General features: G+C 39.0%; 2 protein-coding genes and 1 long non-coding RNA gene across 14 annotated transcripts in view; 1 reads left to right on the top strand and 2 right to left on the bottom strand.

Moving 5' to 3' along the window:
* The window catches only part of SUV39H2 (SUV39H2 histone lysine methyltransferase), a 24411-nt gene extending 11075 nt beyond the window's left edge, over positions 1-13336 (bottom strand). For 2 of the 11 annotated variants that reach the window (XR_006603357.1, XM_045069180.1), the window contains exons 1-2: positions 12207-12261; positions 10316-10461 (exon numbers count right to left, since the gene is read on the bottom strand). Coding sequence is in view for 5 of the 11 variants with exons in the window: in XM_045069180.1 (XP_044925115.1) it covers positions 10316-10461; positions 12207-12243 (183 nt within the window). In the remaining 6 variants the exon portion in view is untranslated. The other 9 variants (XM_004774853.3, XM_004774859.3, XM_004774850.3 and 6 more) reach the window with 8 other exon arrangements.
* Positions 12814-23563, top strand: LOC123388850. The gene is made up of 3 exons (XR_006603358.1): positions 12814-12922; positions 22389-22542; positions 23437-23563. It is a non-coding gene; the product is annotated as an uncharacterized LOC123388850 (long non-coding RNA).
* HSPA14 (heat shock protein family A (Hsp70) member 14) overlaps positions 18260-23581 on the bottom strand; it is a 39409-nt gene continuing 34087 nt past the window's right edge. The window contains exons 12-14 of one of the 2 annotated variants that reach the window (XR_006603356.1): positions 23408-23532; positions 20770-20840; positions 18260-19921 (exon numbers count right to left, since the gene is read on the bottom strand). Coding sequence is in view for 1 of the 2 variants with exons in the window: in XM_045069179.1 (XP_044925114.1) it covers positions 19843-19921; positions 20770-20840; positions 23408-23581 (324 nt within the window). In the remaining variant the exon portion in view is untranslated. Of the gene's footprint in view, positions 19922-20769; positions 20841-23407 lie in introns of both variants that reach the window. The other variant, XM_045069179.1, reaches the window with a different exon arrangement.

Raw genomic sequence — 23581 nt, 5'->3', positions numbered from 1 at the left:
ATTTTTTCTTAAACACATTTTCCCCCACTATATTTGGCTCAGGTTAAATTCGTTCAAATATTTTAGTATTTAAAATAAGTATGTGAAAGCTCAAGCCACTAGGGGGTGTGATGAGATGCAAGGTACTGCTAGTCTTCAGGAGTAAACTTCACTGGGAAAAGGTGGCAATAACATATAAAGTAAGTAGCAATGCAAGGCGGTACAATTTTAAATGACAAAACAAGACAGTAATTACCACTGATATAAAGGAGAAAATCAATATAGTCAGAAAGGAGCACAGAGAAAGCAGAACAAACTAAACTGTGAAAGACTGCTAGGATTTGTTGGGCAGGGAACAGGGCAGGCAGGATGAAAAACACCAGCAAAAGCGTGGGGCTAAGATTTGTATGAAGTATCCAGAAAACAGTGAAGAGATCGCTTTGGCTAGTTCAGAATACTGAAGGGAGAGGTTAAACTGTAACAGCAAGGCAAGAGCAAATTTTAGCCCTGAACACTCGACAGAGGCATTGAACTTTTTTGTAGGCCAATGGTTTTTATAATTCTTAGAAAGCCATGGGGGTTCTGTGGGAAGCTTCATTACATACAAATACATCCGATTCCATCTTGTTTATTAGAAACAATTTACAAGTTTTCTAATTGCCAAGCCAATGACTCTTCGGTCTACATGTTACTTGACTTGGGCTTTGACATCACATTTCTCTCTTTACTATTGTTCCTTTACTGCCTTCTTTGCTGAGACTACTCACTATCACTGCCATCACTTAATGAAGATACTTGGGGCCCTGTCCTAGGCCCCTTCCCACATCAAGTATTTATCACTTTTGAGAATCTGAAGAAAGCTATGGACCTTCCCCTAACAAAAGTCACATATATACTAATTTGGATAATGGAGAATATTTGGATTCCAGAGGTTAAGAATCCTTGCTCTAAATGCTCTCTAAATGCTCCAGAGGTGTCAATTACATACTGAAGATTTCCAAAACTTTATCAGCACATCCATGCATCCAATAGCCTACTGGATGTCCAGCAGGTTCTCATATCCATCTATCTCCATGGAACTCACCACTGTCCTTCCTAAATGGATTTCCCCCACTGTTCCCTATCAAGGGTAATCTTACCCATCATCTACCCAGTCACATGAGTCACAAACTAGGAGCTCAATATAGACTCTCCTTCTCAAACCGTCACCAAGTTTCTCTGGATACTTGTTACTGTCCATCTTTACTACCACAGCTCTAGTTATTTCAGGCCTTCAATTCTTGCTGGGATTACTAAATTAATCTTCTAATTTGTTTCCCTACCTCCAAACTGACGACACCCTAATTTATCTTTAAGTTTTCTTACAAAAATAAGAAATCCATAGCACCAGTCATTCTGTAACTTTTTTGCTTAAGAATTTTAATGGCTCCCCCACTGCCTAAAGAATGAAGTTCAAACTTCCTGTTATAACAAAGATCATTCTTGATTGGGTCCTTGATGCCTAACACAGTCTTCCGGCATGGCCCCATTCACATAACCCTCTCTAGCCATACTGAGGCCATCCTGAATCATGGCTGCTAATATTTGAACATGCCAGGCCTTTTCACCCCTTTCTTTACAAAGTTCTAATTAAAATGGCCTCTTACATTTCCATAATGAACTTATTTTGGTCTCATTTTTTATGTATGGAAAACCTATTCATCTTCAGAAGTCAGTTCAAAATGTCACCTACCCTGTGAAGTCTTTCCTGCCTCTCTCACCCAGGAAGAACTGCCTACTGCCAATCCTCTTGTTCCCATTTCTAAACTTAACCAGAGACCAAGAGTGACGAAATCTTATTCTTCATAGCCCCCAAACCAAGCACAATAGCCTACTATATCCTACGCTTTGACTAAATGTTTCTGAATGCAAAACAAAAAATACGACTACCAACATGTATGCAATAAAAAAAAAAAAAAAAAAAAATCACTAGAGTAACCATATGGATCTTTAAAAGAAATACAACCGGTTAAGTTTGATCCGGATATTAACTTGTGTTTTTTTCAGTATTTATTCTTTCATCAGCGGTCTACAGCCAGTAAGTGGCAGCAAGCACAAAACCCTAATATATATATGAACCAAAAAAAAAAAACAAACAAAAAAAGAGAACAATAAAACAAAAACTATCTTCCTGTTAGCTGATTTTTCCATCAAGTTTTGAAATCATCTTTTTCAGTATTAGTGGTAGAACAACCTGAATCTAATTATGAAAACACTAGTGTTCCATGGAAAGTCACTGGATTTTCAGGCCAGTAAACTAACCAAGTAGCAATTCTGAGAATTGGGCTAGTGGCCTAAGACTGACACAACTGAGCAACATGACCCTAGAAAAGCCCTTTCTTTTCCTGATGCCTAAAATATGGATTTTAGTCAAATGATTTCTATGTTATTCTAGTTCTTAACAAACCCCTCTGAGTGCAATCAGTCTTTCAGGAATATTAATCTACATTAGATGTGGACAATTCTCCCAGTATGAGCCATGCTCTGTGGTGGTTCTAGAGACACAGAACTACCTGGATAATTTATGAAGTCAAAGCTTTGGTAGTATTTCTTTCTTTCTTTCTTTCTTTTTTTTTTTCCATCAGAGAGAGTGAGCACAGGCAGACAGAGAGGCAGGCAGAGGCAGAGGGAGAAGCAGGCTTCCTCCTGAGCAAGGAGCCCGATGTGGGACTCCATCCCAGGACGCTGGGATCATGACCTGAGCCGAAGGCAGTGGCTTAACCAACTGAGCCATCAGGCATCCCAAGTATTTCTTTCTTAATATATGCTTGTTAAGGGAGAAGCCTTACCAATGTGCATGGGGGTTCTCGTTCTTCACTGATGAGCTAAGTATGTTAATAAAGAGAATTGAGAGTTTTGTCAGAAATGTTTCCATATGAAAGGTGAACATGGCAAGAACATGGTGCAGAAAAACCATATAGGACTGACACTACCACAAATTGTTCAAGTGGACCCCAACATGAACTCACAATAGTAAGAGCCTTGCTGTTCCTCCAGTGAGCGTTCATTCCATTTCCCAAACTGGCTATTTCAGAACTCCTCCATTTTGTTTAAGGCCACAATCCCACTACCTCCCCTGTTATTTTCGGTCTCACTAGACCTCTGTTCCTAATGCAGAGAGAAAAGAGAAACTCCCTTAATTTCCACCCTTCCATGGACATGTAACTAGGGAAAAGGTGGATGCAGATATAAGAGATGTACTTCATCAATTATCCCACCTCTGTCTTTAGAGGTTCTCCCTACTTGTTCTCACCAGCATTTAAACCTCCCTGATTTTTTTTTTTTTTAGCCTCCCTCATTTTTTTTTTTAAAGGTTTTTTTTTTTTTTTTTTTTAAAATTTGACAGCCAGTAATCGCAAGTAGGCAGAGAGGCAGGCAGAGAGAGAGGAGGAAGCAGGCTCCCCACTGAGCAGAGAGCCTGATGCGGGGCTCGATCCCCAGACCCTGGGATCATGACCTGAGCTGAAGGCAGGTGCCCTTTAAGTCTCCCTCATTTTTTAAAAGCAATATTAAACCAAACCACCTTTGAGATATAAATGCTGGAATATGTAAGGAATTTCAAAAAGATAGGATTAATTACTAAAAGTTGAGAGATGGGAGACTAAAGGTCACAGGGGTGAAGATTTCTTTTCAGTGTAAGTTCGCTTTCTAAAACATTAGATTTCTAAAATCACATACATAGACTGCCTTTGCAGATTTTTAAATATATAATTATAAACACCTTTAAAACTTGCATAGTCCTTTCTCCCTTTCTTCAAAGCTAGAATTCTTCAAAGCATGGTCCATACTACTTGACTCTACTTTCACCTCTAATTTCTTACTTTTCTTTCCTCTTCTTTTTTTCTTTCTCCTTCCTTCATCCCTTCCACCCTCCCTTCCTTTCTAAGATTTTATTTGTCAGAGAGAGAGAGAGAGCGAGAGTGCACAAGCAAGAGCAGTGGTAGGCAGAGGAAGATGCAGGCTCCCCACCAAGCAAGGAACCTGATGCAGGATTCCATGCCAGGACCTGATGCCTAGATTCCATGCCAGGAACCCTGGAATCATGACCTGAGCCGAAGGCAGTCACCCAACTGACTGAGCCACCCAGGAATCCTTCCCCTCTAATTTATTCTTTAATTCATTCTATTTTGACTTCTATCCATGCACAAATATATATATATATATAAATATATATAGCTCTAACAGCATCAATGACCCTTCCATTGTTCAATCTAACAGGTCTCTCCTGGTTCTTCTGTGACCCATTGGCTTCTTCCCTCTTGTGCTGACACTACCTTTCCCTCAGGTCTCATGATTGATTCTTCTGGTTTTCTTCCTACCTTTCTTGCCAGTTTGTCTCCATTGCTTTTATAGTTCTTCCCATGAGAACCCCTCCCCCCATTCCCCCCCTACTACTCATCAGTCTAAGGGTTCTCTTCTCACATTTTCTTTGCTTGATACTACAGTAGCCTCTAACCATTTTCAAACCATTCATGGCCCAAGAGCCAGAACACCAACTTCAACACATCCATCTCATTATGTCATTCCCCTGGTCAAAACCACTAAATGTTTCCCTACTGCTTTTAAAATAAAGTCCAAATTCTTTTCTTGGAGTGTAGGGAGCTGTGCTCTCTGGGTCCTCCACATCATTCTAGGGATCCTTTCGATCCCTCTTGCTGACTATGTTCCACTCACACTTTCTACTCCTTGAAGATTTCAGGTTCTCTTCTGCCTTAAGACCCCTTCCCTACTTCTCGTCCCATCCTTTGGGACTGAGTTTAAACAACATTTCTTAGGAACGGCTGCCTAGTTTCTCTAGATGTTACAACCTGCTGTTACATTAGCACTTACCTCAACTCTAAGTACGCTGTACAATTACATTTAAGGTTTTCTATCCTCATTAGAAGATCAACTCCATGTATCAAGGGCCATACCGCTGTCATTAATTGCTGAGATCCCTAGTATCTGACATGGCAGATGGCAATAAATATGTTAATTAATGGGTAACTGTATCCATTCTCAAAGCTTCAACTGCTATCTTTTTGCCAATTACTTCAAAATCTGTTTCCAGTTCTCATTCTGACCTAAAGCCACATTCTCAACCATGTACCAATCATCTTACACTTAAATGTTCTCAACCTTCACTTCCAAACCCAACACGGTCCTTCTATGTTAATCCTCCTATATTGCTGGGTCTTGGTAGGCAGTATTATCTAAACCACTACAAGTCAGAAGCCCATGTTTTCATACATGTGGATTCCCTCACTGCTGGATTTCTACCCAATCCTAACCACTAAATCATAGAATTGTACATTTTATAAGCATGATAATTTTTAAAAAATTTACTTATTTCTCTTTATCTCCTTTAATTTAAACATTATAATTTCTTGCCCAGATAACTGGGCAAGTGATTCCCCCTTACTGGAGAATGCTGTGAAAGTTCCTTCATTTATCTCTCATTCTTTCCCACTCCCACATTCTAGTACTCCATTCTCTGTAGAAAAACTCTGAGTGACAGTGTACCTGTCTTTTTTTAGGCCTCAGTGCGATATCCCCTCTTCTGGGAAGCTTTCTGTGACCTGGCCCTGGTGCACCTCCCACAGATATATAATGAAGTCTGCTACTGCGTTTATTATACTATACTGTAGTGGATGGTTTACTTGTCCATCTTTCTAGCAGGCTGTGAGTTCCTTAAGGTGAGAGTTTCTGATTAATCTTTATTTTTCCCAGAATCTAATGTCGTACCAGACACACAAAAGAAATCAAATGTTTATTGAAATGATAGAAAGATGATATAGGAGCTATTAGTCGATAGATTGCCTCTGTAATCTAAATATGAAGCTAAGAAGATCTAGTCTACTGGTGATTGTGAGGATTGGAAAATCACTGATGCAAAAGCCAATTCAATTCATTAAGCATTAACTAAATACCCCTTATGTACTAGAAACTACAGTAAGACAGAGTCCTAGCCCTACATGGTTGCCAATTTAGCAGAGAAGGTATGAAACCAAGCTATAAAATGTGTCAAGTTCTAGAATAGTAAGAACAGTGTTCATTAAGTTCTGACTATAAAGCAATTAATTTTAGGGAAATGGGAGAGGGAAGAAGCTTCAAAAATAGGTAACCTTTCAGCTCAACTTTCCAGGCCAAAGAGAATTCTGTCAAGGAAAGAAAGGGAACTACAGTATTCCAAAGTGGGAACTGGATGAGAACAGCAAAAGGGTACAAGGGTGCCTAGCTCATAGTAGGTGCTCATTAAATGTTAGCTAAATAAAAGAATTTATACGTATTTCCGTATAAAGTAGGAGATGGAAAAAAAAAAAGTAGGAGATGAAGCTGGAAAGATAGCTGATGGCCAGATAATAAAGAACTTCAGTACAAAAGATCTCAGCTTAGATTGGTAGACATTAAAAGGTCTAAAGCAAGCTTAGATTGGTAGCCATTAAAAGGTCTATAGCAAGGCCCTAAAGCAATCAGAACTGTTTTAGAAACATCTGTAATGGCTTTGAGGAATATGGTATTGAAACAATGTCTCTTAAGAGCTGAATGGAGGGGTATGTGCCCTGAGTGTGAGAGGGAAGAAAGAAAAAAGGGAGCGGTATATTGAAATAATACCAGCTTATAAAGTAATCTGTGCTAGAAACAAGAAGAAATGAGGGACCGAAATGTGCAAGTAAGGGTGCTTATTCCAAAACAGAAGCCAAAAGGACTGATGAGAAGAACAAAGGAGCAAAAGAGCAAAAGCTATCTAAAACCTAACCACAGTAGTCAGAATCCTGTATAAGAATAAAAGTAGCGCGTTCAATGTAGGCATGGACCCTGATGTAACTAACTGTTCAAGTACAGCAAGAATGAACAGGAAAACACAAAGAGAGGGGAGGTAGAGGGTAGCCTCTATCCTATTAGATGGTAGGTAGAAAGGAAGAACTGAAAATGTCTGATCTTAAAATGTTATGTAAATGGAGGTATTACGGTTTTGTTAGCTTAGATATGGAGCACTACTACATCAGGATGCAGATTTGAGGGAGGAAAACAGGTACAGTTTTGAATATGCTGAATATGGGAACCTGTACAGTGTCCAGTTTGAAATGAAGTTCATAAAGAGGTCTATGCCTCACAAAGATTTGACAATCAGGGATAAAAATATATGTTTATAAAAAATAAAAAAAAATTTAAAAAAAGATTTGACAATCATAAGTCAAACAGATAGAAGTAGAAACCATGGGGAAAGAGGTCATCTACAGAGTCACTTCAAGGTGAGAAGAGGGCCAAGGGCAGCGCTGTGGAGGTTATTTACTTTCAGAGGAAGGACAGCCAAGAGATAAAAAAGGAGATTCAGAAAGAATAGTAAGAAAAATAGGTAGAAAAAGGAGGGAGCTAGAGATAAGTAACAATGATAGACAACACTTCTACAATATGACTATCACAGGTCAGTCTCTGTTGTAAGCATTTATCTACATCAACTCATTTAATGCTAATCATAACCCTATAGATGGATACTACAAGTATCCTCATCTTATAAGTGATGAAATAGAGAGGCTAAGTAATTTGCTAAAAGCCACACAACTAATAGATGGTAGATATGGAGTATGAGCATAGGCAGTCTCTCCTTGGACAAGAGTATATCAAAGAAAAGAGAGGCCAACAGTGTCAGACATTGCTAAGGAGAGTAAGATTTGAGGTCCTCATATTTGGAATTAGGAGTTCACAGAGAGAGGCATAAATCATTATAAAGTGAGTTAAAAATTTCATGAGAAGTGAAGAGACAAACCCCAGTAGAAAATTTTTATAAACTGTGTATCTCATGAGGGACTATTTGGCACATATAAAGAACTATTACAATTATTTAATTTTAAAACAACCCCAATTTTAAAAATTGGGCAAAGGCTTGGAATGGACAGTTCTCCAAAGATACACAAATGGCTGAAAAGCACATGAAAAGATGCTTGGCATCATTAACCATCAGAGAAATGCAAATCAAAACCACAAGGAGGTACTACTCCACACCCACTAGGAGAGCTATAATCAAAGAGTCAGATAATAACACGTGTTGGTAAGGAGGTAGAGAAATTGAAACACTTGTAACACTGCTAGTGGGAGTATTCCTTTGGAAAAGTTTGGCATTTCCTCAAATGGTTAAACACAAACTGTATGAACCTGCAATTCAACTCTTAGGTATATATCCAAGAGACGTGAAAACATGTCCGTCAAAATACTCTACATGAATGTTTATAACAGCATTATTTATAATATCCCCCAAACAGAAATAACACAAATGTCCAAGTACAGAGTAAATTATATATGCCATATCCCTATAATGAAATAGTTGGCAATAAAAAGGAATGATGTATTAATACATGCTGCAACATAGACAAACCTTGAAAACACCATGCTAAATAAAAGAAACCAATCACAAAGAACCACATACATATTGTAAGCTTCTGTTTGTGTGAATTGTCCATACAGGCAATCTACAGAAACAGAAAGTAGATTACAGGTTGGGTAGGGCCAATGGGGAAAGAGTGGGGAGGTTTGGGGAGTGGTGGCTGAGTGGTGTAGAGTTTCTTTTTGGTGTAATGAAAATGTGCAACCATCACCATAGGCAACTTTCAAATAACTCTGAGAGCATGCTAAAAGCTCTGAATTGTACACCTTAATTTAAATTAGTGTACGGTATGTAAAATACATCTGGACAAAGCTGTTTTAAAAAGATAGTTGGAAACGAAGCAGAAGACAGGAATGCTTGAGCACGGAGATAAGGTCGAAGAAAGACTGGGGGAAACCTGAATAGGTTTTACTGAGAGAAGTCAGTGGAAACACACACACACACACACACACACACACACACACACAAAAGCATCAGGGATTAAGAAAAATCCTAACGGGGATGGAGGAAGAAAACCGAAAAACAGGGACAGCAAAGATAGAGCTAACTGGTGTAAAAGTAAATTGAGAGTTCATACTTGAAGGAACCCATTTTTCACAGAAATAGAAGAAAGGGAAGTAAATACTTCCCTGTCTGTGGCTGAATATAAAGATGAAGGATAGAGTAAGAAGTCCAAAAAAGTAATAGAAGTTAGAAAAGTTACTGACAAGAAAAGGAAAAGAAAGCAACAGATAAAAACCTTATGTAGAACTAAGTGGAGTGAGATTAGAAATAAACTTTAATGGTGTGAGTATGTGTGATTATAGGATATTTTTGGCTAGACTGGTCAGGCCAGTTTATACACTGAGATGCCAGGTGACTGGGCTGTTTTGGGGTTGAAGGTTGCTGAAGAGTCTAGTGAAATGCTTGATCATAAAATCCCATTGAGTGGGAAAGGTAATTAAATGAAAAGATGATGGATGTTTCAAAGGAAGAACTGGATTTAATGACTGAATAAATATGAAAGACAAAGGAGGAGAATTTCTAATTCATATGTCTGAAAGAAATGACAACTAAATGACCAAAAAAGAGTTCTTGGAGAGGAACAGGCAAAAGAAAGATGATGAATTACTCAAAAATATATCATAAGGTTTAGATTGAGGAAGGTTCTTAGGAAAATAAACCTGTCATTTTTTTTTTTAAGATTTTATTTATTTATTTGACAGAAAGAGAGAGATCCCAAGTAGAGAGAGAGGCAGGAGAGAAGGCAGAGAGAGAGGAAGAAGCAGGCTCCCCAAGGAGCAGAGAGCCTGAGGCTCTGAGCCAAGGCAGAGGCTTTAACCCACTGAGCCACCCAGGTGCCCCAAACTTGTCATTTTAAAGAGAAACAGGAATCAAGTGAGGCCCAGAGAAGTTAAATGACTTTGATAAAGTCTCAAAGTACCAACCGAAGATCAAAAATGATTTCAAACTCCAAGCCATCCTACTGCATCACAGAACCTCCCTAATATCTGGAGTTTGACATGATACAGGACATATAAATGGTAATGCTTCCCGAGGAGATTCAATGGCACTAAAAAATTGGGTTTGAATTTCTAGGTTTATTTCAGATGATAGTGGGGAAATATGATTCAGGAACAAAATGAATGACAGGAGAAGCCAATATGAGGTAAAACATTTGCTCTGGTAACCCACATGGAGATAATCAAGAGTTGGATGTAGAATGATATAAGCACCTTAAAATATTCTAATGTGAGAACATTTAATGCTTCAAAATCCTCTCAGTGTTACTTGGCAATATAGATGCTAGGACATATAAATTTATTATGGCTTAGAATTTTTAACATTAAGAGCTTTTGCTTACTTTTAAGGTTCTTTTTAGGTTACAGAAATATGAAATACTGAATTGAAGTCTGATTAGGTCTCTTTTAAGGGGCTAGATATTTGCCTTACCTTTACTACCTTGTAGTCACACAAGTATTCCACCTCATAATTGTTTAGATTCCTTTTGGTGATTCCAATCGATTTACATGTGAGTTTTTCTTTTCTACATAATTCCTGAAGAGTATCAAGTGAAACTAGGCAAGGCACACACCAAGCTACAATAAGAAAATAGAATTCTTTACTAATGAAGTAGCTACTCAATTAAAGCAAAAAAAAAAAAAAAAAAAAAAAGGAAAAACTTAAGACCTCTATATCCCACCCTTCAACTGGCAATTTTATAGGACTGAAAATTCATATGACAAGAAACCATTTACGTGCCTTCAAGAAAAAGTTAAGCATTAAGCAACAACTATTTTGGTAAACTGATCTTCTTGGATTTTTTTCCATAGGTCTCTATCCTACTATGCTTAATGTAAATTAATTTCTACTAAACCACCTGAACAAAAAGTTTCAGGTCTGTAAGCTTTCTTAAAATTACATATAGATGCAAAGGTCAACAGAGATAAGGTTTTTACCTTTTCCATTATATTCTGCATAGAATACAAAGAATATAATTGGTTTTAATAAAATGTAGATCTCTAAGGCAAACTTATTAAAAATAAATATATTTTAAAACATCCTTACAAGTTATTAAAAACAACTTTCTCCCTTTCTCTTAGTTGGTCAATAAGAAATGAAATCTAATTGAAATATAACTCTATAGTATCATAGTTTTACATCACATGCCCTACTTTTCCCATTCCAGAATGAAGGAAATTTTAACTTTATTATTTTGCCTATGCTGTATTATTATCAAGGTAAATGAGCCCAAGAATTATAACAAATAATGAAGAATTTATTTTCATAATACTCATTTCCTGTATTGTTTTTAAAGCCAAGATTTATAAAACAGAGTAATCAATTTACATAATCCATATACCCAATTAAAAAAAAAAATCAGACACACTCATACTTAACCTTAGAGGAGCCAGTAACTAAATATGCTGAAGATTTTTACTTACAAATTTCTGTAAACAATATGCTACCATATGGCATATAAAATATGTTACCGCAAACTGATGTTTAGAAATATGTAATAAAGTTGGTTTTATTGCTAGTGTTATGGTAAGCACTCCAGAGAATCAAGGGTCCTCTGCCCCAGCCTTTGCTATCTGCCTACCTGACGTTAGTGATATTTCCATCTTTCCAGATTTCGGATTCACTGAAAAAATGTATGGGTGGGAGTTAAGTGGAATTAAACAAACAAAATCTACCAGTAAATTCAAGCTTTACTTGGTAGCTCTCCAAGGTAGCTCTGATAACCTTTTGTTTTGAGGTAAATTTCGAAGGAAGAGGGAACACACGGCAGCTTACTATATCCTTCCCTCACCCTTCCCAACTCATACTGGGGCTTCATTGTCAGAAACCTTGAAGCACGATTTCCACCACCTCGCTTTCCACAAAAGATTCATAATTCTAGACTACAAAAATGAAAGGTATTTTCTCAAAAAAAAAAAAAACATTGGGGGGAGTGACTGCTTACTGTGGAGTAGTGAGTGGTTTGGGTGTAGGAGAGTGGTGTAACAGAAATGACCACTTAAAATGCCTTCCATTTAAAAAAACTTCGGGATGCTTTGTGTAAAGTTACCCTCACTATGCTGATCTCGGGCAAAAGAGGTTCCTTTTGGATATCACCCAAGCTGTGTATGTCTTGTTGTCGCTACCATTTTATCCAGTTTAACCTGAGGTTCAAGACAAGCCTGAACAGAAACGCTATTTTTGAGAAAAAGACTGTAACATAAAAAACCACAAACCCTTGGTTAACAATTCCGATGATCTATAATGATGTATAAGATAATTCATTTGGAAGATTAAACATTTCATTACCACTACAAAAACCTTACACTAGGTTCCCACTAACCTCTAGCGGAAGAAAAGTTTGGGGATAACGAGCTCATAATCTAGGTGGAGAGCAGTGCAAGCAAACACTTTAAATTCTAGAATGCCTTGAAAATTCCAGTCTTTCAGGGGGTGCGCGCGGCAGGCAGGAGCGCACACACAAGCACTACACGCTAGGTATCTAATTCTCTGGCGTCCGCATAAGTAACACCCAAGTTCCCGGTGGGTATAAAAATTACCTTAAGCCAGAGGCTACGTCTTCAAACACCCACTTACTGGGATATTCTCCGACGGGGAATTTACCCTTCTAGTGCGTCCATACTGAGGCGTATGCTCACTTATTTCCTGAGGGTTCACACTTCAGCCCCAATTTCTTTCTTCCTCTGATACTGAGGTCACATTTACACCACCGGGTCCTTCCCGCTCCCCGGTTAAAAAGCCAGCGCGAACACAAAACGTCCCGCCCAAACCACCACAAAGGAGTAAACCACACGCGTGCCCACAGGCCCTCGAGCACCCCCCCGGGGATTACCAGGAGCAGCGGCGGCCGCCCGAATACCTCCACACGGCGACCAGGCGGGGAGGGGCCTCCGGCCCAACGGGCAGCGGGGGCCGGGCCACAGGACCTCCGCGGAGCGAGAGACAGCCGACCTCAGAGCAGGGCGCGCGGACCGGGCCCCGCCGAAGCCAGGCGCAGGAGGAGACTGCGGGGAGCGAGCGGGCCGTGCCGTGAGAAGGGTCAGGGACCGGGGGAAGGGTGAAGCCCGCGGGGCGCCTTTAGGGACCAAGGTGTCAGCCGAGTGGAAGGCGGCGTTTCGCCGCGTCGCGCTCTGGCGGCCCCACGGATCCCGGCCCCGCTTCCTGGGCCTTGGGAGTTTGCCTGGAGAACGGGGGATATTGAGGAGTGCCGCTCTCCAGCCCTCACCTCCTCGCGCCTCGGCCCCGGCCGCCGCCATCTTGAAGAGCTTTCATTCAAACTGGCGCGGTCTGACGGGATAGCTCAGCTGGCTTGACGCCCCGCCCCTGCCCGACCTGCGCGGGAGTCGGGGGGCCGGGGCTGGGGGCTGGAATCTGCGACGCGTCCTGACGTCACCGGAGACCGACCCCGGCCGCAGCGGCGAGCGCGCATGCGCCCCAAGCCCCATCCCTACGCGCGGGAGGGCTAGGGAGCCGCATGCGGGGGTTGGGGGGGTGGGGCGCGCCCGCAGTCCCGGCCAAGCGGCGCAATCTGAGTTAGCAGCCAGCCTACCTCGATCCGGTGGTGTAACTCCTAATTCGGGAGTGTACATATGCATCAGGCCTTCCCACGCTTTGTAGTTCTTCCACGTCATACAAAAATCCAAAATGTAGAGCGGAGCTGTATGGTGCAGAGTAGATTTACCTCCCATGCCTGTTCTTCAGCCACCTGAGCCCCTAGATCAAAGGTTCTCAAAATTGGTTGCATGTTGGGATCACTTGGAAAGGTTGTTTTTTGGTCCCACTCGCTGATATTGATTTAATTGGTATGGGGTGTGACATGAGCTTTGGAATTTTTTAGAGCTCCCCAGGTGATTGTAGTATGCAGCAGTTTGAAACCACCAGTCTCCATCTGTGCTTTTCACACTTGAATGGCCATAGGAATCATCTGGGGATCTTGTTAAAATGCAGATTCAATTTAGGTAGGTCTGGGCTGGGATCTGAGGTTCTGCCGTTTCTCACTAACTCTTCGCCTGATGCTTTTTGGTGGGGGCTGGGGGGAGGGCAGGGTCCAGCGGAAGGGAAGTTTGCTAGCAAGGCTGCAGGACGCCGGGTCTCTGCTGGACAACTGCCTAAACTCCTAACAGTCTCCCCACCCCCCACCGCCCCGCCCCCATCCACTCTTCACACCGCTTCCATGGTGATTGTTCTAAACAGTCTAACCCAGAAATCTTAGAAGAATCAATTGGGAAACCCTGTGTAGAAAGCCGTTTGACATTGACCAAGGATTTTGGTAATATTTTGGACAAAAATTACAAAAATCTTTCAAAACATCATGTATAAATTTGGAGCACTGTAAACACAGAACATTGAAGAAATTAGTTTGATTCCATTGTGAAATACTGTCTAGCCACTTAAAAAGATGTTTATGAAGCCTTTAGTTTCATGGGGGAATGTTTAACATGTTAAGCAAAAAAGCAACAACAAAAACCTATAAAAGTTTCAACTACATAAAAAGGCATAGGAAGATAAATGTAAAATCTTTGGGGGGTGATTTCCTTTTTGATTTCTCTTTACATATTTAACCATTTTCTATAGTGAGCATCTTATTACCTTGGCAATAAGGAATAAAAAATCCTATCCAACCCTATTGTCTGGAAGCCCTATTGTGGCATAGTGGTTCCTGTCCACATCTCAGGCCTCACTGCTCATCATTGTTCCTTCTTAATTTGTGAGTTCCTCAAATATTCCCTGCTCCGTGTTCCCAGGACTTCTTCAATTCTGCTCTTGCTGCTAGAAAATGCCTACTTTGCCCCATCTTTGCCAGGACTACTCCTAGATACCCTTTAAGACTTAGATGCAGCTTCACTGCCTTCCTCCCCTCCCCAAGTGTATTCACTGCCAGTCCTATATGTTCTTAGAACAACCCAGGAATATCTATCTTTAACTTTAAAAAAATATATTTTACTTATTTATTTGACAGAGATCGCAAGTAGGCGGGGAGGCAGGCAGAGAGAGAGGAAGGGAAGCTGAGCAAAAAGCCTGATGCGGAGCTCAATCCCAGGACCCTGAGATCATGACCTGAGCCGAAGATAGGCTTTAACCCACTGACCCACCCAGGCACCCCTATCCTTAGCTTCTTTGTTGGTTTTTCTTTTACCTTATTGAGCTCTACACCTCACCTCTACACTGACTTCTCTTCACTCCCTTTATGTAGCCTAAAGGCTGAGGTTCCTCAGGACTTGGCCCCCAAGACATCTCTCTTAGGCTCTCTCCCTAAGGGACTGCCTCAGTTCCCATGGGTTTATATATCATTTTTATGCTAAAGCTTCCAAACATTTTGTCTCCAGCCTTGACCTCTTCCTTGAATTCCAGATCTGAATATCCACAGTGCCTAGCTGACATATTCTCTTAGGTGTTGCACAAACATCTCAAACTGATCACACTCGTAAGAGTGCCCTTCATTTTTACCTGCAGACCTGCCTGGTCCTCTCCACTGCAGGTATCCCCACACTCTCTCATTTCACTACACTGGCACAACCATCAACTCAGGGGTCCAAGAAGGAAATCTAGGTGTCATCTTGATTTCCTCTCTCCTCATCCCATAATTTCATTAGCAATTTGTGTCAATGCTATGTCCAAAATATACCTTCCTACCGCCTCCTTTCTCCATTGCTGCTGCTATGCCCTTAGTAGAGGCACCATTTCTAACCTGCAGTCCTACAAAAGTCTGCCTGGCTTCACTTCCACTATTGCTTCTCCTCCAATCCATTTTCCATGCAGCTCAAAGAGTCACCTTAAACATAAAGTGGGGCATGTCCTTCTCCTGCTTTAAATACTTCCTGGAGTACATAGAATAAAATCCAAACCTTCTGCTAGCTTCCTAGGCCTTAAGTGATTGGAACCCTAACGCCCTGACCTGACTTTGTGCCACTCTCCTCTGTACTCACTCTTCTCTAGGCTCTTTTCCACCCATTCAGAATCTTTTATGGTGTATCTCCTATGTGCCAGACAATGTATGAGGTGCTTAAAGTATACAGGAAAGAAAAAGACCCTGTGTGCAGAGGGCTTATGTCCTAGTAGGAGGAGCAGATTATAAGCAAGTAAATAAATATCTTAAGGCAACTCTAAATTACTTCGTGGAGAAGTGCTTGAGTCTCCACTTGTTCCATTTCTTCAGAGGCCTCTCCGGGTCACCCTAACATAGGTACTTCTAGTCTTCCATTCTTTCTCCTTGGCACCAAATGCACTTCCCAACATTTGCAGTTATCTTGTCTGTTTTTTTGGGTCTTGATCAGTTTCAGCAAAAATTTACAGAATAAATTGGACTCTTTTGTAGATCAACTGTTTTGTCTTTCGTCTTTAACCCCACTAATTCCAGGGGACAGATAAGACCTTGTCTCTTCAACAGGTACTACTGTGTAACTAAGTGAAGCAGCAACTCTCAAAGTATGGTATGGAGACCCAAGACCCTTCATAAGTTCAAAACTTTTCATAATAATACCAAAATATTTTCTGACTTCTTTACTTTCCTCTTGCAAGTATAGAGTGAAGTTTTTCAGAGGATACACAAGTTGGATATTACAACAAATTTAAAGAAACAGAACACAGCTATCTTCTCAAGGCAGACATTAAAGAGATTTGAAAAACATTAAACATTCCACACTTAATACTAAATCTTTGTTTTTGAAAAGTTACCTTTCATAAAAATGTTACTTAACATGTAATTTTTTTATTTAAAAAAATGAGTGATTTTGAAAATCTCTGGGTTTTAGGACTAACCCAATGGAGGGTAACATTTTTCATAACATTCAGGAGATGAGGGGGAAACGTACTACTGTAATCCACAGCTGTAACTCAGGAAGGTTAGTTCTAGAAAGTTCTCTCCAATCTTCTCCATGGCCTGGCTTCTGAGGATGGTTCTGATTTTCCCTGAAAAACCAGAGCCATGCCAGACCCTTGGCCCCCAAAGTTATCGTTGTATCTCCCAACATGCCCAGCAAAAAAAAGCTCAGAATCATAGCAAAAGTTCACATAGGAAAGAGGAAGGGAAAATACGAGTCAAAGGACCTACAAGTTAAAAAAGGAAGGAGGCTGGTTCAGCAGACAAGGAGGTGCAGGAGTGATGGGGAAATCAGAGACACATACATATATATATATTGAACTAATATAGGGGTACCTGGGTGGCTCGGTCAGTTAAGCATCTGCCTTTAGCTCAGGTCATGATCCCAGGGTCCACGGATCAAGCCTTACACTGGGTTCCCTGCCATTGGAGAGGCTGCCTCTCCCTCTCCCTCTGCCTTTCCCCATCCCCGCTCATGCTCTCTCTCAGTCTCGCTCTATCTCAAATAAATAAGATCTTTAAACAAAAATAAAACCAATATAAATAAAAGCTCTTTAGATTCCCAATAATTTTTAAGAATGTAAAAGGGTCCTGAGACTAAAATGTTTGAGGATCTTGGTAAATCCTGGCTATAAATGGAGAGGGAAATCAAAGCCAGACACATATATCACTGGCCTCAAGGGAAACATACAGAAGTATGCCTCCACCCCCCAGTTTTTTCCCACAAAGACCCATGCAAACATGGTTTCTGGAGATCCATGGAGTGTCCCCTCTTTCATTTGAATGTTTTTTGGGAATAGAATGGACAATGTGAATTTAAGTGAAATAATGCACAGAAAGTGTTTAGAATAATAAGCAACTAGGAAAATTGTTTAAAAAAAAGCACGGGTATTAGTTCAAAATTCACATTTACTGTCAGTTCTTGGATAAATTAACTTCTCTCAATCTGTTTCTCTTTGTACATGTAGAACACAAATAATAGAGGCTAGCTTACTCTCTGCATATTGCAACAACTCTTTAATTTTATAATGAATGTGTATCATTTTATAATTAGAAGAATGTTGAAGCTATTTTTACCTTGAAAAAGTAAAACACATATAAAAAGTTAATTGGCAAAACTTCCCCACATTCAGAAGAAAAAAACCTTGTCAGATGAGGATGCAGGACAATTTGGAGTACATTAGGCAACAGAGCACATTCGGTGACAGTTTCAAATTTGCTATGTTGGGGGAAAAAAATCATGCAAAGCTGACTAATAAAGCCAGAAGCAGAGGTATTCCTTTCTTCCTTTATTGCGTTTCTAAAGGAATCATAAAATATGCAAAAGATGTACTTACTGGCCATTGTCCTGTAGAATACAAAGAGGACTTATTTTTTCTTCCATATAATGCACTTATTAGATAGACACTGACTGAACACCTATGATGAGGTTATGTGTTCTGGGACCTGGGACATTAAGAGTGTCTCTGCTCTCACAATACTCACTAATCTAGTGGAGATAGCAGTCAAGTTAAGTAAATTATTACACAGACATGGAAGGAAAGAAAACTCTTGAATAAATCCTTATGATATTTTATTCTACAGGTTTCATTAATCTACTTCAGGGGTTGGCAAACCTTTTCTGTAAAGAGCCAGACAGTAAATATTTTAAAGTTTGTGGGCCACAGAGTCTCTGTTGCAACTACTCACTGCCTTTACAGTGTGAAAGCAGCCACAAACAATACAGATACCAGTAGGCCTGGTGATATTCTCATAAAATTTTATTTACAAAAGTAGGAATGGCATACGACTGACACACTGGCGATGGCCAGTGCCTCATCTAGTTTAAAGAGCTAACAGTAACTATGAAATAAAATCCAAAAGCACTTTCTAAAGCATAACTGAAAGCTGTTCAACTAGTTGAGATGTTACTTTCCTATTTCCTAAAAACATTTAATTTGCATTTATTTATTTATTTGGTCTAAAAGTTTTCAATAACTGGAAAAGATCCTAAAAAATAACTAAGTACTCAGCCTTAATCAAAAGGGTATGCCTTTGAGTCTGCTTTGTGGACTCAGAATCATACCTGAATTCTTTTCGATTCTGTCAGTAATCTGATACAGAATAATCATGAAAAAATTTAAGTTTGGTTTCTGTATCTTTAGAAATAGAATATTACTGCCACAAAGCTCCATAAAAATAAACTATAATGAATAAAGCACACCCACAAAGCCTAAACAAGATAAAAACAGCACAAGTTTTAATTTTACCACTGGGTAAAGATACTTCCTCTTCTCAAGTCTCCTGGGAACCAAGGAGAGAAATGAATGGAAAATTCTCTCTTGATAATAGAATCTCATGTGCACTGCTCACTCTCTTTTCAATATATACAGATTAGTTGTCTTGTTTTAATGACTAAGCGTTTCATTAGTAATCCACAGAGTATCTCAATGCACTAATGAGTGTTCTCTGATAAACAGAATGTGGCTAGCCTTCTCTTCAAAATAAAAAAAGATCATTTCATTTCAAAAGATAAAATGTATTTGTTAGAGAGAAAAAGTCACACTAAACAAAATTGTAAAAAGGAAAAGTGAAAGTGCCACCCTAAAATATTTCTGTCCATAAAAAGGCCACTGTTACAAGTTTGGTGGGCAGCCCTCTAGACTTTTGTTTTCTATGCTTGTCACACACATATCTATGCACAGTTGTTGAGTTTGTGAATTTTTTTTCTTTTAAAGCAAAAATTGTTTCTTACTTTGCACATGACTCTCCAATTTTATTTAATATCAAACACTTGTAAATTGTTCCTAGTTCATTATCTAGTAAGAATTAATGAGACTTCTTCAAATTTAAAGTTATAGAACAAAATTTAAAAAACATTGTTAAATTTCCAGTAAAATTTCCTTCGATTCACTCAATTTAATTCTAAATAGCTTCATGACAGAAAAAGTTCCTTATATTTCCCACTAATAAAGGACCTTGTACTTCCCATCTTAAATGGAAAACAAAAAAAGGTTGCAGCACTTACTAATATATTGTATTTTAATAGAAACATATACAATTCATTCAAAAAGTATTTTAATATAAACATAACTTGTAAACAAAACCAAAGAATATTGATAGTCTAGTTCTAAAAAAAACTCCGGGTTTCTCTAGAGCACTAAGATGTCACTTCAATAGAGATTGCTTCACATTTTCCAGTCTCTTGATCTGTGCATGTCACATGTAAAGATCCATCCCTAAACAAACAAAGTATAACATTTCATCAGCTCATTTCATAAAAGCAAAAAGTTCTTAAGAAATAATTCAAAGACTTAGCATAAACGAGATGATTTTAATTTTTCAAAGAAGAGTATTAAGATAAAGAAGAAACACAATTTCAGTGTCTAACTTTGTGTCACATGCTGTAATTACATAGCTGATCTTAAAAATTTCTTTCTAGACCACTGACACAGAAGTTGTATTCCTTGAAAACCAGGATGAAGATCTCAAGTTTAAGACTTTATGCACTCTGAACATGAATCATGCCATCTTTAAGCCTAGGCCAAGGCAAACCCACGCTAATGAATTTGACATTCTTGCTAAGTATGGTTATAGAATGAATGGTCTCTAAAGTTAATTTGGAAATGATTTACTTGCAAGACACAGTCTTCTGGATGGCCAGTTGTTAATACAGTGTTAATAGCTGGATTTAATTAGTAACATATATCCTAGAGCTTTTCTGTAGCAATACCAAAATAAACTTATCCTTTCACAGGATAAATAATATCAACATAAACCTTAGAAGATTATATTTAAGACTGATAAAAATTGTATCTCAAACTTCATGGACCAGTTTTTTACACTGACCACACCAAAATAATTAGAGTTCATAAAAAATGAAGAATGCAAATAATTTGAGATACACTTTCTTTGTAAAATATAGCAATTTTATAGAACAAAAAATGTAATTCACTGACAAAACCTTTACAAGCTTTAATATCAGGTTTTCCTAGAATAGCAATGTGTGAAGAAATCAATAAACTAACAAAAAAGGTCAAGTCTCACGGTGAATTTTTGGAACATCAGGAATAGTTTAATTTTATACCTTTTCATTGTAAGAACAGCTAATATATCGCGTAATCCATTTTCTTTTTTATCTAGATCCTGGAGTACAACCTGTTTATGCAAAAATAATATAAAGATGGTTCAGTACTTTGATATATTAGTAGACTGATGCACTAGTTATTCCAATGGACCAAATCTTACTTACTGAAACTTTTTAAAATAGGGCAGTTTTCAATGACCAGAATCAGAGAATAGGATTAAGCTTTCTTAACTATGAAACTTTGCCTCTAGAAGGAGAGCATATAAGTAATAGATTTGTTCCTCTTAAACATCATATCCTAGGTTATGAAGTATACTCTGTCTCAGAAAATAAAGATTGCTTTTCTTTTTGGTAATTAAGCCATTACCAGTAACATATACCTTGGAAAACCAATTTAAGGAAACACATGACAAATACTTTTGAACAACTAAGATTATATTTGTACATAAGAAATATTAATGAATTTACCAAAAAATTATTTAGTTTCCTAAAGAAAAGTATACCAATAAACCAAGTTTGGAAGTGACTTTTCAGATTTTTCTAGTATCAAGTCTATGACTCTAGGGAAGCACTAAGTACCTTGGTTTACTCATTTGTAAAACACAGAGATTAGAATAGGTGGGATCTTTACAAGAGTAGCTCCCAAATTCAGTATTAGTTGACTAACTCTTCTCCTTTTGGCATCTGTAACTTAGGATATAGGGACAGTAGCTGCAGCAGAGTCTTGGAGCAGTGTATGAGGAGAAAAGGTAATAAATGTACAAGAGAGAGAAGCTAAGGGAATACTAAGACAGCCAAGTGAGTTTAGAAATACAGTACACAGAAAAGTGCTTATATAGTAATCCACGACAGAAACATCTGGAGGAGCTTGTAAAAACTTTACTAGTTGAAGGGGCCCTATTCCCCTAGATTCTAAGATGTTTGAGGTAGAGTCCAGATAGGTTTTGTATGTGTGTTTTCATTATCCTTTTGTTGAATAAGAAAACAGATACAAAGCTAAAGATACTATGGATTCCCTTTGCTTACCTACATTTGTTTTATTTTCACTGTAAAAGTATTTCATGCTCATGTCCTATGCTATTTGTTAAAACTTCAGTACAAAGTGTTAAAAAGTAAAAAACAAACATCCTTTTGGTACCTTCAAATCTACCCAGTGTTAAGTATCCTAAATATATATATATATTTTTAAAGATTTTATTTATTTATTTGACAGAGGGAAAGGGATCACAAGGAGGCAGAGAGGCAGGCAGAGAGGTGGGGGGGGCAGGAAGCAGGCTCCCTGCCGAGCACAGAGCCCGATGCGGGGCTTGATCCCAGGACCCTCAGATCATGACCTGAGCGGAAGGTAGAGGCTTAACCCACTGAGCCACCCAGGCACCCCAATATATTTCTAATACCTACAGATATTTTCTGTATCTATGCATGGATATTTACATACCCACACCTACCAAAACACCACCTCCCTCACACACACCCAAGCTCTCAAACTTTTTATATAAACACAAATGACATCATACTGTAAATATGGCTCTATAGTCCCTGTATATGTGTTTTAATGTAATTATATTTCTTGGGCATGTTTCTAAGCAAATCAAGTGGCTCCACTTCATTTCTTTTAGAGGATGCAGAGGACTCTACAATATGAAATAGAAATGTGGTATTTTGAAAAAGTAAAGGTATCCTTTTTGAGAGACAACATGGTGTAATGGCAAGAGCAAGAGCCCAGAAGTAAAACCAACTGAGGATAAATCTTACCTCAACAAGGAAAATAAGGTACTTACTGCCATGAGCCTGTTTTTTTTTTTTTAAAGATTTTATTTATTTATTTGACAGAGAGAGATCACAAGTAGGCAGAGAGGCAGGCAGAGAGAGAGGAAGAAGCAGGCTCCCTGCTGAGCAGAGAGCCCGACACGGGACTTGATCCCAGGACCCTGAGATCATGACCTGAGCCGAAGGCAGTGGCTTAACCCACTGAGCCACCCAGGTGCCCCCATGAGCCTGTTTTTTAATCATCTATGAAATGGTCATAATAACGTCTACCTCATGGCACTCTGATGCCTTTGTAAGTTGCCTGGTTTAGCTCCTGGCATTAGCAAACCAAAAACTGTCATTTCCCCTGCTACTTACATTTTACCAAGGAGAGTCAAGAGCACAAGACAAACAGAAAAAAAAACAAAAACAAAAACAAAAACAAAACCCACATTGTCTTTTGTTTTTGCTTTCCTGTAACTCTTTCAAATTAAAATTGCTTATTCCTGGGACGCCTGGGTGGCTCAGTTGGTTAAGCAGCTGCCTTCAGCTCAGGTCATGATCCCAGCGCCCTGGGATCGAGTCCCACATCGGGCTCCTTGCTCAGCAGGGAGCCTGCTTCTCCCTCTGCCTCTGCTTGCCATTCTGTCTGCCTGTGCTTGCTCTCTCCCCCTCTCTCTCTCTGATAAATAAATAGAATCTTTAAAAAAAAAAAAAACCTTTAAAATTGCTTATTCCTTCTTTTATAAGTTAGAAGTAATCCATTCATACAAATGTGTTAAATAGGTATCTTATAAACATTTTATATTGATATTAAACTGAGTCTAATGAAGAAAGAAAAGCTAAACAGTCTCACATGACTAATAAATTGCCCAAATTATGTATTCACCTGTGCGAACTTGTCTTCCTCTTTTGCAGAGTTTTTTCCCTCAGACTCATAGAGTTCAAGGCATACTGAAGATAATCTTCCAGGGGCCTGTAATGTGTGTTGTCTTCGAGCTGGCAAAGGAGTCCCTGATGGGAATAATACTGTGAAACTGTTGGCTCCTGATTCATCGACTCC

The sequence above is a fragment of the Mustela putorius genome, unplaced genomic scaffold, assembly GCF_011764305.1.
Source record: "Mustela putorius furo isolate JIRA1106 unplaced genomic scaffold, ASM1176430v1.1 tig00003913_pilon_pilon_pilon, whole genome shotgun sequence".
Classification (NCBI taxonomy): Eukaryota; Metazoa; Chordata; class Mammalia; order Carnivora; family Mustelidae; genus Mustela; species Mustela putorius.
Note: the sequence above shows the minus strand (reverse complement) of the source record. Positions and strands in the feature narration are given on the sequence as shown.